Below are 19,869 nucleotides of genomic sequence, written 5' to 3' on the forward strand. Positions count from 1 at the left end.
AGATAGTTTATGCTCGTATCAAGGAGCCTTGAATCGATTTCAATATATAGATAGTTTATGCTCGTATCGAGGAGCCTTGACTTCATTTGGATATATAGATAGTTTATGCTCGTATCGAGGAGCCTTGTCTTGATTTGGATATGTAGATAGTTTATGCTCGTATCAATGAGCCTTGACTTGATTTGGATATGTAGATAGTTTATGCTCGTATCAAGGAGCCTTGATTTGAGTTGCATATGTAGATAGTTTATGCTCGTATCAAGGAGCCTTGACTTGATTTGGATATATAGATAGTTTATGCTCGTATCAAGGAGCCTTGACTTGATTTGGATATGTTGACATTTTAAACTCGTGTCAAGGAGTACTTCGTTTGATTTGTATATGTTGACATTTTAAACTCGTGTCAAGGAGTACTTTGTTTGATTTGAACATGTAGACCTTTTAAACTCGTGTCAATGAGTACTTTGTTTGATTTGGACATGTAGACCTTTTAAACTCGTGTCAATGAGTACTTCGTTTGATTTGGACATGTAGACCTTTTAAACTCGTGTCAATGAGTACTTCGTTTGATTTGGACATGTAGACCTTTTAAACTCGTGTCAAGGAGTGCTTGATTTGATTTTGACATGTAGACCTTTTAAACTCGTGTCAAGGAGTGTTTCACTTGATTTGGACATGTAGACATTTTAAACTCGTGTCAATGAGTGCTTGATTTGATTTGGACATGTAGACCTTTTAAACTCGTGTCAAGGAGTGTTTCACTTGATTTGGACATGTAGACATTTTAAACTCGTGTCAATGAGTGCTTGATTTGATTTGGACATGTAGACCTTTTAAACTCGTGTCAAGGAGTGTTTCACTTGATTTGGACTTGTAGACCTTTTAAACTCGTGTCAAGGAGTATTTCATTGGACTTGTAGACCTTTTAAACTCGCGTCAAGGAGTGCTTGATTTGATTTGGACATGTAGACCTTTTAAACTCGTGTCAAGGAGTATTTCACTTGATTTGGACTTGTAGACCTTTTAAACTCGTGTCAAGGAGTGGTTGATTTGATTTGGACATGTAGACCTTTTAAACTCGTGTCAAGGAGTGTTTCACTTGATTTGGACTTGTAGACCTTTTAAACTCGTGTCAAGGAGTATTTCATTGGACTTGTAGACCTTTTAAACTCGTGTCAAGGAGTGCTTGATTTGATTTGGACATGTAGACCTTTTAAACTCGTGTCAAGGAGTATTTCACTTGATTTGGACTTGTAGACCTTTTAAACTCGTGTCAAGGAGTGCTTCATTTGATTTGGACATGTAGACCTTTTAAACTCGTGTCAAGGAGTATTTCACTTGATTTGACTTGTCATATTGCATAGGGTGTTGTTTCTTCAAAAGACTTGCCCCCATCCTCATGATCTTCTTGTTCTTCTTCGACATGTTCTTCATTGAGCTGGTACGACTTTTGGAATGAAGGTTCTTCGAATCCATTTGCAGCTATGCTCAACTCCATATCATGTGCACGAGTGGCCAACTCTTCAAAACTTTTAGGTTGAATTCCTTGAAGGATATATCGGAGTCCCCATTGCATTCCTTGTAGGGGTGGGCATTCGGGTCGGGTTATTCGGGTATAACCCGACCCGGTCGGGTATTACCCGACCGAATCGGGTAATTTTTTATGAAACCGGGTTTTTTCCGGGTTCGGGTACCCGGTGCTCCCAAACCGGGTCGGGTCCGGGTATTAGAAATCCTACCGGGTTACCCGATCGGGTACCCGGTTGAATTTTTTTTTTTTTTATATATATATATATATATATATATATATATATATATATATATATATATATATATATATATATATATATATATATATATATATATATATATATATATCAGTATATGTATGTATATGTCTATATATATGTATAGTCTGTATCTCTGTATATATATATATATGTATGTCTGTATATATATATATATACGTATGTCTGTATATATATACATATATGTCTGTATATATATACATATATGTCTGTATGTCTGTATGTCTATATATATATATATATATATATATATATATATATATATATATATATATATCTTAAGTAAATTTTACTATTTATTTTTCAAATATGGAAAAAAAAAAAAAAAAAAAAATAGGAAAACCCGAACCCGACCCGAGATAACCGGGTACCCGGGTTGCCGGGTACCCGGTTATCTCGGGTCGGGTTCGGGTAATATTTTTTTTGAAAAAAACCCGAATAACCCGACCCGAATAACCCGAATAACCCGACCCGACCCGAATGCCCACCCCTAATTCCTTGGATGCATAGTTCAATAGCTGATGTCTCGGGCAGTCGATCCTTGCAATTAAGACTCAAATTTCTCCAACGGTTGATGTAGTGGATGACAGGTTCCTTCTTCCATTGGCGGGAATTGGTGAGCTCAATCATGTTGACTGTTCTTCGAGTGCTGTAAAAGCGGTTGAGAAATTCTTCCTCCAAGTGCTTCCAACTATCAATGGATTTTGCCCCCAAATTAATGTACCAATCAAACGCGTTGTCTTTGAGCGATCGGACGAATTGCTTGACGAGGTGATCTCCGTACGTCCCGACATCATTGCAAGTCTCGACGAAGTGTGCCACATGTTGCTTGGGGTTGCCTTTGCCGTCAAATTGTTGAAACTTTGGAGGTATATAGCCCATTGGCATCCTTAGATCATCAATCCTTTGCGTGTATGACTTGACATAGGTTGATGGAGACTTCGAGCTTCCTTTCAACTTGTCTTTGATGGTTCCACTGATCAGCGTCATCACTTGATCTACATGAATCATCCCTTCTGGAGAAACGTGAAGTTCTTGAGCTGGAGCCTTCTCGTTTTCAACTGGTTGTTGCTTTGTGGATGTCTCGACTTCGTCTTGAACCTCTATCTGATTGTCCACAGCTTGACTAGCATCGGCTTTGTCCATCTTGTTGATCAACTCGGCAATTTGAGAATCTCGTTGTTGAACATGCTTTACGAATCCCTCAATGGCCTTTGTCAAACTTGCAATTTGCTCCTCCATGGTTGTAGCGTTTGTTGTCATGACGGATGCCACCTCTGAGTAGCTTGATGTTGAACGAGGGGTGGGCTGTGAAATCTCTCGTTTTGAACCTTCCACGTATGCGCTTGTGTTGACAAGAGGTGGTAAGCCTTTCTGAATGGTTTGAGGCGTCGGGTTAGTCTCGGAGGATGCTTGCAGCTTCTTAGCCATACTCCTTGTACCTAAGCCCACACTTGATGAATCCGAAGTAGCAATCTTCATTGTGAACGTAGAGCAGTCACTGCAACACTTCGAGGATCTTCGAGAGAGAGAAGAGATGAGAGGTAGAGATGTCCCACTGGGCGTGCCAAAATTTATAACAACAAAATTCTTATCTGCAAATTTAGACAAACAAGAAAAAGGTGCACAAAAATAATTTTATTGAATTAAAATAAAATATACGCGGGTTACAAACTCTAATTTAATCCTCTGATTATTCTCTCAAGAACAATATGTGTTTGACTTTGAATTTCGGAGACGGGTCGTTGACTTGATCTTCTCCGGATTTGATTTGGATTTGAATAACGTCTTCCGAGGGTCTTGCGACTTGAATCTCGGATCGAACGCTGAACTTTGACGGATTTTGACTTGAAGATCTTGGAGTTCTTGATGGATTTGGCCCTTCAATCTTCCTTCGGTCTTGATTTGATGTTAATAACGTTAATTCGAGGGTTTAGCACCGTAATCTCGAATTAAACGCTTTAACGCCTTGATTTGATGAAGAACACCTTCGATTTGATGAACTCCTTCGATTTGATGAAGAACGTCTTGAATTTGATGAAGAACGTCTTGAATTTGATGAAGAACGACTTGAATATTGTAGAGAGAATTTTCTCCTACGGTTTTTCTTCTTCTTGAGTTGTGTTTTGAATTGTGTAGAGAGGGTCCCTATTTATAGTGGTAGAATAAGAGTCCTACTTAAAGTCTGCTTGATGACGTGGCGCGATTTGATTGGCTCTCTTTAAATTGATATTTATATCTTATAACTTGGAAGAGAAGAAATAATCCTATTGGCCAATAATTAATTGATAATTATCCCCATGACTTGTCTTGCAAGACAAGGTATAATTTAATTTAGACACAATTTAATTGACTAATTTAATTAACCAATTAATTAATTTTATGCGTCTACAACTATTCCACATAATCTAGAAAATTCCACTAAATTAATGCCACAAGAGTGGACGTGTAAGAAGATTCAGAGTTGATGAGCGGTTGTAATTACCCAAACATGGAAGAGGTTTTTTTTTTTTTTTTTTTTTTTTTTCTTTTTTTTTTTTTTTTTTTAACCTTACATCAGGGATAAATGTAATTTACCCTATTTAATTAAAAATGTACACGTGTTAGATGTTGAATGGGGTCCATTTTTATGTGTTTATTATTTGCTACCGCCATTAAATCATATTGATTAAATAGGAGTTAATGGTAACATATTTAGTTGACATGATTCAAACTATTTAAAGCGCCATACAAGTTGTTGCCTACAATCAAATAGCACTATTCATTAAAATTAGTAGTTTATCCCTCTGTTCCTAAATATGTGTCGTTTTTCACCTTGGCACGAATCTTAAAAATTTCAATAAATATGTCTTGATTTTAGGAAAATATATATAAATAGACCAAAATACCATTGTTTACTAACTAATGCAGAAAGAATATTGGAGAATTAATAAGGGTATAATTGAAAAATATGTAATTAATGCAGCATTGAAATTGTAAAGTGACAGATAATATGAAACAAAAAATATTAAAAAATTCTTAAAAGAGACAAATATTGTGAAATAGGAGAGCAGTTGTTATCATATTCCTTGTTACCTGGTGTAGGGTATGAAAAGCCGTTAATTGTGTAGGACTACGTGGTGATTTTGTTATCCTAATATATTTGTATAACACATTCTAGAATAAAATATGGAATTTTTTTTCTCAAAATACAAACATATTTTAGTTTCTTAACAAATTCTCAAAAAAAGAGAAAAAGAAATTCATATCAAATTCTTTAACTTAATCTCATTTTATTTAACTTAATCTCATTTTGCACCTTGAAATATATTTTTTGCCACTTTTCACCTTTGGAACATAATAAATAATACACAACACACCCCCGATAAAAAAATTAAAACTAATGAAGATAATTTAGTATTTTCAATGGTATTTTTTATGGCGCCAAATGTCAAATCAAAAGTTTTATATTTATCAATCCTTTTGAAACTATAAAGTGAAAAAATAAAGATAAATATCATCAACATTTTTAAAAAATAACTTTTTTATCACAAAAAAAATGATAAAAAGGCAAAAAGAGAAAGAATAAAAAATTCAGCTATTTTGTTATCAAATTATTTGAAATTTAGATTTTCTTCCAAAACTTTATACAAAATATTTTTAGCAAATTACAATAAAAGATCCACCAATTGAATAATTTAGTGATAAAGAAGAAAATGAAAATTTACTAAGTTATTTTGCAATCTGGGAATAAAAGACATAAAATAAAATGACACTGTTGTAAATATTCAATTCATGGTGTATCGTGAATGATTTACTGTATTTCGACAGTACAAAGTGCTATTAATTCTTATAAGGGTCTAAAGTGCAAAAAATACAAATATCCAAGGATCTTCTTGCAAACTTCAAGATTATTCACTGAACACTAAACAGCATCTCTGATAATATCCTCAATAAACAGAGACAAAGCTTCGTAAGAAGAACCACCTTCCAGCAACGCCGCCCTGCTCTTACTCTGCATCTCCTTCACCTTCCTCCTAACCCCACCTCCACCCTCCTCCTCCGCCGCCATCAGCCGCCGTATCGCCGCCTCTATATCCGCCGCTGCAACAATCTCCGGCGGACTATCTCCCCTAAAATCAATCTTGTAGTTTATTCTAATCTCCTCCGCCATCCCTAATTCCTTCACCAGCTGGAACGCGTTCAGCTGCTGCTCGGCGTACATCGGAAAAGTAGCCACCGGAACTCCGTACCACACGCTCTCCAGCGTCGAGTTCCACCCGCAGTGCGAGACGAAACCCCCCACCGCCGGGTGCGCCAGCACCGCCACCTGCGGGGCCCACCCCGTCACTTTTCCGATACCCTCAGTCCTCTCCAGAAACCCCTCCGGCAGAACCTCATCAAAAGATTCGTACTCCGTCGGAAACATTATCTTTGACCCTTTTACCCCTGGCTTCCTCAACGACCACAAGAATCGCTTCCCGCTATTCTCCAACGCCGCCGCTATTTCCCTAACCTGGGATTCCTCGAAACTCCCCATTGTTCCGAAACACAAGAAAACCACCGAGTTCTCCGGCTGCTCGTCCAGCCACTTCTTGATTTCGTCCGATTTGGTTCTTTTATCGTCGCCGCCGCCGCCGCCACCGGAGTTCAGAATAGGTCCGATGGGGTAAATTTTCGGGGTTTGACTTTTTCCGCCGGACCGGAGAGAGTCAACGGCGTAGGATTCGAGCTCGTAAAAAGTATTCACCATAATCCCTTTCATATCTTTCAATCTACTGAAGTAGTTCATGAACACATCCGCCATCGGACCGCCTTCCACCATCACCGCCGGCAGGATCTTCGCCGGAACCGGAAGCGAGAAGCTCGGCACCGACATCTCCGCATCGGAACCCTTGTACCGCGTCAGGTCCTCACCATGATCGAGCTTCAGCGATACGAGGTGGCTGAGTAACCCAAGGCTGCACGCGCCGGAAGTAAAGAAAACGTACGCCGGGATCCCGAACTCGTCGGCGATCTCGACGAACTTCGTGCAGAACATGTCGAGCACGAGTCCGCCCATTCTCGAAGTACGAGGTTGTTTAACGAGATCCGAGACTATCTCTCGGATGTTCGTCGACTGCCTGTCGATTAAATCGAAGGTGAACGTCTTCGAAGGCGTGCCGCCGGTTTTTGCGGCGTCTTCATCTTCGCTGGGGAGGTTGACGAAGCGGAGATGCGACGACGACGTGGCGGAGGCGGCGGCGGAGAATTTTTCAATGTAGTTTGCCACGGTGGTGTCGTTGGGGAGCTTAGTGATGAGGACGGTGATAGAGAGGCGGTGGTGGTGGTCCCGGTCGAGGAGGAGCTTGGCCGTCTCCACGGTGGAGATGAGGTGGCTCAGCCCCGGTGATGGGATGAATACCAATTCGGTTTTCTCCATTTCTTGATCTCTTTCAAGTGTAGGGTGTTGGTTTGATGAAATAAAGTATTTTAGGGGTTGATTTTATAAAGAGGATAAGATAAGGTGAGGGGGGGAAGTTGCAAAATGAAGACTTGCAATCTTGCATCATGGGCCAATGTTTTGTCGTAATTTGGGACTATTTGTTGCGGCTAAGAATTTGCCAACGGTTGTCTTTAATTATTAGTGTTCCAAGCTTATTGCAAGTGTTGTTTCCATCCAATTGCTAAAAGCAAATTTTTCTTTTTGGAAAAAAAAATAAATAAATCAATTATGAGTAGGGTTCGCAATCGTGTGAGTCGAGTTTGGGCTGACTCAAATTAACATACTGTTGGGATTTGTATCGAGTTTCGGGTTTATATCGGACTTCATTACTATATAACTGCGACGAGTAAAATTATATTTTATGAAAGTAAGTGATAAATAAGATTTACCCTATTAATGTCAATCCAAAGGAACCTTAAACGATCATTGTAAGTTAGTGGAAAACTTAGAAACAAGACTGAAATAAGTAAAAAAAAAAAAAATGCATATTTTATTATTTGAAACATTTTTAATTTTCAAAGTTTAATGATAAATTTCAGCAGTTGGATTTGGGTGAGTATGTTGCATTTGATTCTTATTTTTATATGTTTATAACTTGTATTTGGGCGTATTAGTAAAATAATGAATATATATTATATATTTTATTAACTTAATTGGTCGGATTTTATTCAGATTAAGCTATAATAAACTCAAACTCGGCTCATAAATAAATTAGATTTACTAAAATGACTCAAACTCGATCCGATCCATTAAAAAAAAGTTCAGTTCAAATATAATCGAACCGAGTCATCGGGCTTGGGTTAGGCCCGGCTCAACTGCGAGTCCTACTCAAGATGATTTTCTTTAACACGATCCTTTTAAAAAAATTATATGAAATATTTCACTAATGAAAATGAAATAATTTGGTATTTTAACATTAAAAGTATATAAGCTAAAGTTGTGGTATCCATGGCAAGATGGGTAGAGATGTCGTTTTAACGTATATGTTAATCAACGGTTCAGAATAAATCACAAAAGTATGTTGAGAAGTTGGATTTGAATTATACATGTTGAATGATGCAATTGATCTTTCTACATTTTGACTCCCTTTTTATTTCTAGGAATTTTCTAGGTAATAACCTCTAAATAAAAATCAAACATTTCTTTTATGAAATGCTATTTAGGGTTACAAAATTGCTATTTGTGGTTTTTTTTAAAAACCTCCCAAAACTTTCCAAAAAAATTAAAACCCCCCCCCCCCCCCCCCAAACTTCAAATAGCAAAAAGAAAAAAAAAAAAAAAAAATTCGAAAATTCAAACCAAGCTTGAAGAAGGGTTGGACTTCGATTTTTTAATGTAATTTCGACCCTTTCATGTGTAATATGCATTGGGCAGGTCGATTACGGAACCAATTTCATGTTAAAAAGCCCTACAAATCGATTTATAGGGCTTTTTTTTCGCAAAAACATGTTAGAACGCCCAAGGCGTGTACGAACGCCCGTTCTTTTTCCTGTATTATAGACAATTCCTTATATTTTCATTACTTCAAAAGCAGTGTCGTGGGGCCATGGCCCCCAACATTTCTCAAATCTTTATTAATTTATAAAAAGATATAAAAGAAAATTGTGTACAATAGTATTAACATCCTCCCTTAATTTTTTTTTTAATTCGTTCGACCACCTAACTTAAAATTTTGGCTTCACTGATGTTTAAGTGTCAATTACTTAGTTGTACTAAGGTTTCTTTCACAATTTGAAACAAGAAGTAGGGTAAATAAATTTTCAATTACGTACATAAACGAGAAGTTGTGAATGTCGGAACAAATAAGTTTATATTTCTCTAGTAACGACTTTTAAATGTCGGAACAATATTTCTTTACAGGTGAAACTCTTAAACATCGGTAGCCACAATTGGCTTCGACACACTCGTGGTCGCTGCTACAACCATCTGGGCAGTGTTGTTGCGCGGGTGATCTCGAGTTGACTCGGTGAGTCAACTCTCTCGCTTCTCCACCTACTCCAAGCATCTTCGGTGATGGTAAAACTGCAAATAATCATATATATGAAGAGTGAATTAATATACTTTTATATGTGAATGTACAAAAATGACCAATCAACAAATAGTATTTCGTTACGAGATTAATCGATCCGGTCCAAATCTTATCTGAGCTAGAAATTTCGATGATAATTTTTTTTTTTTTAAAGTCCTAATTAATAAATTAAGAATGCAAATATTAACTGCAAAACTCTAACATTGTCCATGAAAAATGCAAGAATAATGAATAAATAAATAATTAAATAAATAAAAAAACAAACCTGTTGAGACCAAGAAAAATGCAATAAGAATCAACTGCAAAACTCTAACATTGCCCATGTTCAAAGTGTTGTTCTTGCGAGTGTAAGTTATTGACAAGCTAAGGTGTACGTATATATATATATATATATTACAGCCAATTGATGGTTTTAATAATTTAATTTTCCTATTAAATATTAGGAGGGTTAAGACAAGATCCTTAGATTGATACCTTTTGTCAAAACAATTAAAATAACATTTATTACTAGAGATTTTATATGATTTGTTAACGTTGATGATTGATATAAATTGCAAATTAAATTAGCATTAATATTTCTTGAGGATTCTCAAAGATTTTAGCTTTTCCTATAAAATGTTGAATGATGCCTTGTATAAGAAAATAAATCAAGGGAAAATTTGAAATTAATTGATGGATGATTTTTCATATAATCAATAACAATAATTTCTAATCATGACTGTATTCTTCCGTTCTTATTATTTGCTTAAATTTGAAATTATTGTTTGCTTAAATAATAATTTCTTCCGTTCTCTACTCAATAAAAATGTACAAAATTATTAGTTTGATAATTTAATATAATTTAAAAAAAATCGGGTTCTTCTCAATCATTGTAATTTAATGTATATGTCAATAGATCCTTCAAATTTAGTCACATGTCAACTTGTTGTTATACATTATCTTCACGTCCAAGTTAACTGCTTTTGCCAGCTGGAGCTGCCACCTTCCACGTGCTGATTTCATCAACTGCTTCTCTTGTGATCATCCATCCAACTTGAACCAGCTCCAAGCACACACACACACACACATATATATATGTGAATTATTTCACAAAAGTCCCACAAGTCCAGTTACATTAGGTCCAAAAAAATTTATCAATTTTAAGATAAATTCAAAAAGTCTTTTATTAATTAAAAAAAGTTAAGTTTTACCATTATACCCTTTAGGTGGTGTTTGCAAATGCTTTTTGAAAGTAATTATGTGGTTTTTTTTTTTCTTCTCATAATCTGTTATTAGGTGTTTGCAAAATCAACTTTTGCTTTTGCTTCTCTTAAAAAAATCTGCTTTAAGCTATTTTTTTAAAAGCACCCATAACCCTGCTTTTTCTATTTAAGTTCATTTTCCGGAATATTTGCAAACACCCCCAACTTTTAGAACTAAGCACTTAAAACTGACTTAACTCACAATCACTAACTTCTGCTTTTAAATAATCATTTGCAAACACCACCTTAATTATTTATTCACCCCTAATTTTATTACGTACAATAATCGCCCCCTCTTACTCAAAAATAGAAAAAAAAAAATCACAACCTCTTATTCGCCACCTCCCCGTTCCCGTCCCCTTCCACCACTACTACCACCACCACCACCACTATGCTCTGAGCAACTCCACCTTTCTCCACCGCCGCCGCGCCGTCGCCGTAGAGGAATGTCTCCGCCACTTGGATGGTAGCAGAGTGGTGGTCGGGAGGCACGAGATTCTGATTCGACCGTGGCCGCATCCGGATCCGGCGGAGGAAAAAAGAAAAAAATAACTAGAATGGCGTAGTGGAATTCAGTTAATCTGAAGGTGATTTACAATGTTTTGGGATGGATATCTTTTGTGTGTTGGACCATTAGTTTTCACCCGCAAGTTGTACCGAATTTCGGGAGGAAAAGGTTAATTTTCACTCTTTAATTTCTTCATTTCATTTCATTTTATTGATGATTTACAATATTATTCTGAGGGGTTTGAGTTTTGAATTGATTTGAATTTCGGGGATGCAATGTGGTGGGGCTGAATTTAGACTATGCAGTGTTGGGGTTTGTGAAGCAATTGGCTAATTATCTGAAAAATCACAATCGTGTCCGTGAGATTATGAAAGTTTTTCCAAAGAGTTGCGTTGGATTGATTGAGCAATACGAGGTTTTAAGTTTGCGTTAGCCTCACAGCAGAAACTAATAACTGGAAAGGTGGAGTAGTTTTTAATAATTATTTGCAGAACTTTATATTGGTTTTCAATAATTATGTACATATTGTTATAGTGGTTTTCAATATTTTACATAAATCATTATAAAAATCTGTAAAAAAATTATAGTGGTTTTCAATATCTTTTGTACAGATTTTTATACAACTCTATATACAGAGTAGTTTTTATGTTGACATAGTTGTTATACATAGTAGTTTTCAAGTTTATATAGTTGTTATACATAGGGGTTTTCATGTTATATAGTTGTTATATAGAGTGGTTTTCATGTTTATATAGCTGTTTATACAGAGCGGTTTTCATATTTATTTAAAGTGATTTTTATTTAAAAAAACTGGAAAGAAAATAAAAAAAAAACCATTTAAAAAAAATTCGAAATTAAGAAAAAAAAAAACCATGAAAAAAATAAAATAAAAATAATTTTTTTTTTGAATTAAAATAAAAAACATGAAAAATATAAATAAGAAAAAAAATAATTTAAAATAAGAAACCGAAAAAAATAAAAATAAACAATAAATAAATAATTACAAAATTTTCTTTTAAATTGAAAAAAAAAAACCATTAAACAAAATAAAAAAGAAAAGAAAAAAAAACTGAATTGGTATGATGAGGGGAATAATTTTTGGAGAAGATTTGGGTATAGATTATGGGTATAATTTTTTTTTTATTAAACTAATTAATAATTAGTGGTGGCATATATGATTTTTCAGGCCCATTGAATTTATATCAAATATCATTTATGAATAAATAATTTATCAAGAATTAAAATCACAATGAAGGGTGTTTGGCATATAGCCCCATATATATATATATGGTTGATCCTAAAATAAATAAATCAAATGGGCCTAGAATAAAAGAAGCCCACGTAGTCTCAAGAAAAGAAACTTGTAAAAAGGAGTGTCGGGTTAATTAGTTTCGGCCGACGGTCAAGTCAATAGAAATCGTGTGTGTATAATTAAAGAAACATAACAAGAGTAAGATGCAGTTGGAATACCAGTTCCTCTTCTTTGCTTCTCTATAATGTATTTATACATGTCTCAGGAACGGGGTGGTGGGCTCCCCTTCAGTCTCTGATCATACTCACACGTGGGTGTGACGTGATTAATTCAAGTTGCATGTCTGCTGAAGGCGAGCTGTCCTATTTTCTACGGGCTGAATCAGTTCAAACGGGGAGAACTCGTGGTTATTATCGACTCCTTTTAAATATCAAGTAAGTGTTTCCTTAATCCATGTCACATTGCAGATTTTCCACATTTTTTTAGTCACATATATATATATATATATATATATGACTTATAAATCTTTGCTTAATTACATGTGGTCTTCTATGTGAAGTGAACTAAGACAAGAGCTTTTAGATTTAACATATATATAGATATAACTAATTGGAACTTAATAAAGTACAATTCAAAATGCATTATTGCAATTACAATTCATTTTCACATTCGACGAAAAATGCGAAAATTTACGGATGTTACTATACAATAACATCCCACGTAAAACTTATTAAATACATAGGAAACTTTAAATTAAATCTTGTAATAAAGCTTAGGCAGGGCACTGGAACCCATACGGTGGAGTTTTGCCGCAGTCCACAAGAACTTGTAGAGCAATAGGTATAAGAATATTGATGTTGAGCAGCTTAGCTTTAATTGCGGTGCAAAGACAAAGGGCCGCGTCTAAGTCGACCAGCCCTTCGAGTACCGGGCAGCATGCATTCTTCGGGCTCTGCCCGACTCCTATGTGCACTAGCCCGCCTAATACGTCCACACACGCCCCTAGCTTCAATGTGTCGATCGGGCATTTTTCGGGCGACTTTTTTGGCGGCGGCGGTGGCGGGCACGGTGTTTCTTTCGGTGTCGGTGGTGGTGGCGGTGGTGGACATGGAGTTTCTGGTGGTGGTTTTGGTACGACCGGTGGTTTGACTGTTGGTGGTTTTGGCATGATCGGAGGTTTCGGTATGATTGGAGGATGGATAACGGGTGGATTAGGTATGATTGGAGGATGGACAACCGGTGGATTAGGTATGATTGGAGGATGGACAACCGGTGGATTAGGTATGATTGGAGGATGGATAACCGGTGGCTTAGGTATGGTCGGGGGATAAACAATCGGAGGGTGCACAATTGGAGGTTTAGGTACAGTTGGTGGTTTGACTACCGGAGGTTTAGGCTCGACGGGCGGTGGTTTTGGGACGTACGGTGGTGGATTTACGACGACTGGAGGGTGTGGCGTGGAGGAGGACGGTGGTTTTATTACCGGCGGGTGTTTCGGCGGCAAATGTGGTGGAAGCTTTGGTGGATTGATTGGAGGAGTTGGGTAGTGGCATTCCGGACATGCTAGAGAGATGAGTAGAGTTCCTAAATTGAGGAGAGAGATTATTAGGATTTGAGAATTTGTATTGTGTTTGGCCATGATTACAAATGTTAGTACAATGAGTGTAAGAAACTAGAGAGGTTTTATAGACCAATTATACTATGTTCTATGTCCAAAAAACAAGTGACCTATTTGGTGAGAGGATATTTTGGGGTCCACTATTTTGCAAAAAGTATTTATTTGAGTTTTTGTCGAATAGTTCGAGCTCGACAAATTTGAGCAGCTCGAACTTTTTTCGAGCCAGCTTATCGAACTCGTCAAATGAAAGCTTATGAGCTCGAGCTCAGCAAATTTGGCTCGAGCTCGAGTTCAAGGTCATCAAATGAAAACTCAATAAGATTTTACTCAAGTTCACCAGATTTGACACGAGTTCGAGCTCGACTCATTTACACCCTTAGTCACAGCTATAATAGCTTAGTAGTTCAAGCACCCCCAAAGATGTACCGACATCTATATACCTCAATTCAAACCATAGCCACTATTATCATAATTTGGATCTTTCAAACTTATATTGTCTTCATTGATTGACTTTTGAGGAAGACCACAAACACCATTTTGTAATTAAGCTCCAAAATGTGTGGGGTCGAATTATGGATTTTTTTGGCTCCAAAATTCAAACTTTGCAAGACAATGAAATCGGAAAAAACGCGTTTGAAATTTTAACTTTTTCTTTTGACAGTGACTATTTATCCCGTGATTGATTCAATTTCCAAAAATTGCGTTAACCACTTTATTTTTAATTTTTTAATTTTTTATCTTTCGTGTTCTTTTTCCCATAATATATATATATATATATATATATATATATATATATATATATATATATATATATATATATATATATATATATATATATATATATATATATATATATATATTCTTACTTTGTGAGGATATAATAATATAATATCATTTCCTAAGGACAAAAATCCTAGGAAGATTTCCCTACGTGTACTTCAATGGAATTTACTCAAAAGTCCAAATATTGTGGGGAAGTTGGGGTATCTTCCACCCATCTCTATATCCCATTTTTTCCACATAATTTAGGTGTTTTTAACCTCTCAACTTAAATCATTAAATCGGCATTACACTTAAAATTATGACGATTTGGTTTTAGTCTCCCATTGTGGTCAAACCACATATCACCATATTATCAAATCTTATATTTCACCAATTTTTTTGGTGAAAAAATTTGCAACTCCCACCCTACCACCATTTTACAATTTTTTTGACCAAATCCTATATTTTCTATCAAATATAGAAATTAAAATAGGATTTGGTGTGATTAAGAGCATCTTCCACCCTAATCACCATTTTTTCACCAAATCCTATTTTTGGTGGTGAAAAGTGGGTTTATCTCCCATTCTTAGCACACCATTCTATAATTTCACTACTTTTTGTGAAGAAATAGTGCATTTGGTCTCCCACCAATTCCAGCAAATTTTACACTAAATAGAGATGTCAATTGGAAGTTTATGGGTGATTTTATTTGTAATTGCCACATGTCCACTTTTAATTGGATATTTAGATAGTTATACTTTTGATAACTCGATTTTCAGCAAGTATTTTTACATACCAAAAGTTGAATTATCAAAATAGAACCCTAATTTGATATCCCCGTTAGAGTTAAAAATTTCTATTTTTTGATATATATAAATAGTGGTTAACGGTTTGAATACCATGTTTGATAACCCATTGGAGTTGCTCTAAGATTCGACCAATATATTTTATTAAAATTCAATATTTATTATTAGGACTATATGAAAATATAGGCCTAAACATTTAATTGCATATTAAGGATTGTAAATAACGTTTAATTTTTCACATTAACATAATCACAAATTTGCAATTGTAGAATGAGCGATTAAACACAAATCACCTTTAAGTTAAAATATATCAATTATGATCATATTCATTATCTCAAATAGAGGTAACTAACTAGTAACTAACTATTCTTCAATTTATTTTTCCTTTTTAACAACAAAACAATGTCTTATAATCTCCCGAAAATGTACTTTTTAAATTTGTGATGGCCAAGAAGTTAGATGACCACAATAAAACTGTGCAATTTTCCTTCTTTAATAAAAATTTAAATCATGTAAGAAATTAAACATTAACATAATCATAAATTTAAAATTATAGAATGAACAATTAAACACGAATTATTTTTAAGTTAAAATATATCAATCATGATTATATTCATTATCGCAAAAACTATGCAATTTTCTTTCTTTAAAAATCAAACTGTGCAATTTTCTTTCTTTAATAAAAATTTAAATCATGTAAGAAATTAAACATTAACATAATCATAAATTTGAAATTATAGAATGAGCAATTAAACATGAAATTATAGAATGAGCAATTAAACACAAATCACTTTTAAGTTAAAATATATCAATTATGATCATATTCATTTTCGTAAAAACTATGCAATTTTCTTTCTTTAAAAATCAAATTAGTAAGATATAATTTCGCTTTTAAGTTAAAATATATCAATTATGATCAATTCATTATCACAAAAACTATGCAATTTTCTTTCTTTAAAAACCAAATTAATAAGATATAATTTCGCTAGAAGGAGGGGTCGAACCTCCGACCTTGTGGTTAACAGCCACACGCTCTAACCAACTGAGCTATTCCAGCAATTTTGTTTGATATTTGTTTAGTGAAGAAAAAGTAAATAAATCAATGCACACTTAATAGTAAATGAATCATTGGCAGTCTAACATTTCGTTTGATATTTGTAGTCTTTTTAGGAGATCTCAAGTTAGGATTTTGCTTGCCAACTGATCCCAGCACATGGTTAGAACGCCCTTCTTCCCCTTCTCTTTGTCTTGTGGCGCTCTTCTTCGCGCTTTGGCTTGATGGGAAGTTCCTATCTCTACAGTTTCCTCAATCTGATAAATCACAACCTACGCAACACTAGATACGAGATGATTAAAACATAATGGAGTAAATAACGAGGGATAAGAAAACAACCGGCTACGCGGCTTGGAGATCGGAGGCGCGACAATGGGAGCAGCCGGGGTGGTCGGCCGAGTGAGAGAGAGTGGAGGTGGTGATCCGAACCCCGTAGAACTTGTTACAAGACCCTATATCTTACGCGGAAGCAAAAACACGGAACGTCCAAAACAAATGAATCAAGTTGAAGAAAACAAGGAATAATGATCTCATAGGTATAAAGAGCAAGAAACCATTATTATCAAGATGGAATATGGACCCCGTGATTACAACGATCAAGAAACCAATATTATGTCCCTAAGAAAGTTACAAGAGTCCACTTGTAAAATTCCGAATTACTGTAGAACATCGAAGGAGAATTGATTCCTCAAAAAATCAATTAATTCATTAACATTTGTCCCTTAAAATAAGCCAAATTGGCAACCTATTTATAAGATCTAAAAGGACTGTATTTTCACAAGGAAAAGGGCTCCTACCTAAACTATAAGATCGAAACCTGTAAATAAGAAAATTCTAATCGTAAAGAACTCTAAAAAAATAAAATATAATAAATACTAAATAAAAACGTAATTTTACAAAATATAAACTCCAAACATCAAGTCGACGACACGAATACTCTTCATAATTTGAGTAGACACTTGGTTGTGCACGTGTATTGACTTCAAGCTCGATTTCTGACATCATCCACTCCAAACCCATCTTGGATCAAAATAGCGATGTTTTAGATCTTTAACTTGGATTTCCGTAGTAATTCGAATCACCTTAATTGGACGTTATATGAGAGAGTTATAACCCGAATGGTAAAACTGCCAGAAATATGCGAGAATCCGGGATACATGGAATTCGACTTGTCCAACGAATTATCCTCTTCCTTTTCTTCCAATTCCTCAACAAAGACTCTTCAAAGGCCTGATTCAAGCCTTTATTCTTCAATTCCAACACGAACGGCTCCATTAATCTCACTCGCTTTCTCTTCTTCCAGTTCTTCCTCTTGGAGCTTGTCAGGGTCGTATCATACTCTCCCTCTTTAAAAGGATTCGTCCTCGAATCCGGAAAATTATCACAAGGAGTATAAAGAAAATCGATCTCATGATCAATCTCTCTATTTGGTAGCAAACTTACACATCTCTATTTGCTCTTCGTTTCACAAAAATCGACCTGAAAGTGTCGATTTTTTCAAAATTTTCGACAGATTGCTGTCGAAATTTATGCAATAATCGACACCTTGTTATCGATTTTTATGAAATTTTTGAAATTTAATACTTTCTTAATTCGACAGGTTGCTGTCGAATTGTTACTGTATTAATTTTTTTATTATTATTTTTTTTCTTTCCTATTTTTATTTGTTTGTTTTATATATTATGTATATTTATTTATTTATTCGTGTGTTATTTCAGGTTTTTGCAGTGGAAGAACCACGTGAACCTCGTATACCCCCGATTGTTTCGAACCTTAAGAAGAGGAGGAATTATCCGATAAAGGGCAAGGGCAACAAGGTAATCACGACCAAGAAAAAGACCACGACCAAGAAAACGACCAAGAAGAAGTCTGGAGAGGGTTCTTCCTCAACGAATTCGGTGCCGGCTCTACCTTCGACTGTAGAAGTTGATGATTCGAGCAACGAACCGGTCCGAGGTCCCGAGATATCGGAATTATACACAAACTTTGATAAGCACATTGCTTATCATATTGTGAACGGAGGTCCAGAGCGCTCGGAGTGCGGCTCAGAATTTCGAATTCGGAATCACACAGGAACTTTGAAAGGCTGAGCGCCGGCGCCATTTATTGTAGAGGTCCTACAAAGAGCTGGATTAATGTCAGTTGTACAAGCATCGTACAACACTGTGGACGACCATCTACATAGAGCCTTCATAGAGAGATGACAGCCATCTACCAACACATTTCATTTACCTGTTGGAGAGATGACCATCACACTTGATGATGTGAGTACGTTGGTCGGTTTGCCAGTTGTTGGGCGTACTGTATCTTGCGAGCGTTTGATTCGTGATTCCAAAACGAAGCCTAGTAGTTTGATGTTCAAGTTGCTAGGTGAGTACCTGGACGATGTAGACAAGAAGAAAGCGGTCAAGCTGGAATGGTTGAAGGCTAAATTTAGCAAGGTGACCATGAGAGATAGTGCGGAGAAGAGGACATACGCCATTCAGGCGTATTTGTTATTTTTGTTGGGGTACACTATACTGTGCGACAAGACCGGCAACATGGTAAGCGTGCAGTATCTAAATCTCGTCTCAGATTTGGATCGGATCGGCGAGTATGCTTGGGGCAATGCATGTCTTTGACGGTTGTACGATGAGCTATCGTCAGCCTCACAAAATTCAACGAACTCGATGGCTGGCTGGCTGACGCTCTTTCAATCATGGATTTACGAGCACTTTCCTTATTTGGCGGGTGGCACATTGCAGACGGAATTCGAGGGGCCATTAGCCAGCTGATGGGAGCCTCAGTCAAAGACTACTTCGACGCCTAAACGAGCGTCGTACTTGCGATCTCGATTAGATGATTGATCCCCGGTCAGGTAAAATACAAGTTTAATAATTTGTTATTACTACTTAAGTAGGTTTCTAAATCTACTTTTTTATTTATTTTACTAAGTTTTATGGTCACCGTACACGGCTTTTCGTGATCGTTTCCCGATGCCAGATTCTGTTTGGTTTAGTGGGATGATATGCTGCATGGACCACTTCGAGGCATATTATCCGGACAGAGTGTTGATGCAGTTCAACCGGATCCAGATTATTCCAGGTCGTGTATACATGTCAAAGGATATGTACAAAGCTCTAGTTAACAAAGGTCGAGCAGTCCAGAACTCAGTATTCGGTGCGTATGGCGAACGATTCTCTGATCGGTGGGAGGAGTATTGTCTGGACGAGGAGTCGAGGTCCGTTGAAGTTGAACTTGGGGAGGCGGACACTTCGCTGGACTACATGGATTGGTTCCGGCCCAGATACATGTTACAACTCAGTAGGCATGGAGCTCATCCATCTC

The 19,869-nt window shown here is 36.1% G+C and overlaps 2 protein-coding genes, 1 long non-coding RNA gene and 1 other non-coding gene across 8 annotated transcripts; all 4 read right to left on the reverse strand.

Annotated features, from left to right (window-relative positions):
* Window positions 1-5,609: 5,609 nt before the first annotated feature.
* Window positions 5,610-7,501, reverse strand: LOC105951976 (anthocyanidin 3-O-glucosyltransferase 2). The gene has a single exon (XM_012975467.2). The coding sequence runs from the start codon at window positions 7,207-7,209 to the stop codon at window positions 5,713-5,715; it is 1,497 nt and encodes a 498-aa protein (XP_012830921.2). The 5' UTR covers window positions 7,210-7,501; the 3' UTR covers window positions 5,610-5,712.
* Window positions 7,502-9,002: 1,501 nt separating this feature from the next.
* Window positions 9,003-9,680, reverse strand: LOC148765562 (uncharacterized). The gene is made up of 2 exons (XR_016029323.1): window positions 9,567-9,680; window positions 9,003-9,294 (listed from the first exon to the last, which is right to left on the reverse strand). It is a non-coding gene; the product is annotated as an uncharacterized LOC148765562 (long non-coding RNA).
* A 3,198-nt stretch (window positions 9,681-12,878) lies between these two features.
* On the reverse strand, window positions 12,879-13,941 carry LOC148765563 (uncharacterized). Of its 5 annotated transcripts, none has more exons than XM_088811648.1 (2): window positions 13,584-13,941; window positions 12,879-13,484 (listed from the first exon to the last, which is right to left on the reverse strand). In XM_088811648.1, exons 1-2 carry the CDS (start codon window positions 13,939-13,941, stop codon window positions 13,075-13,077), a joined length of 768 nt encoding a protein of 255 aa, XP_088667774.1. In that variant the 3' UTR covers window positions 12,879-13,074. The 5 variants fall into 5 exon arrangements, with proteins under 5 accessions (XP_088667774.1, XP_088667772.1, XP_088667773.1 ...); XM_088811646.1 differs by having other exon boundaries at window positions 12,879-13,517; XM_088811647.1 differs by having other exon boundaries at window positions 13,551-13,941.
* A 2,530-nt stretch (window positions 13,942-16,471) lies between these two features.
* TRNAN-GUU (transfer RNA asparagine (anticodon GUU)) lies at window positions 16,472-16,545 on the reverse strand. The gene has a single exon. It is a non-coding gene; the product is annotated as a tRNA-Asn (tRNA).
* Between the last annotated feature and the right edge of the window lie 3,324 nt (window positions 16,546-19,869).

Source organism: Erythranthe guttata, chromosome 13, assembly GCF_056151865.1.
Source record: "Erythranthe guttata isolate IM_541 chromosome 13, IM_541, whole genome shotgun sequence".
NCBI classification, from domain to species: domain Eukaryota; kingdom Viridiplantae; phylum Streptophyta; class Magnoliopsida; order Lamiales; family Phrymaceae; genus Erythranthe; species Erythranthe guttata.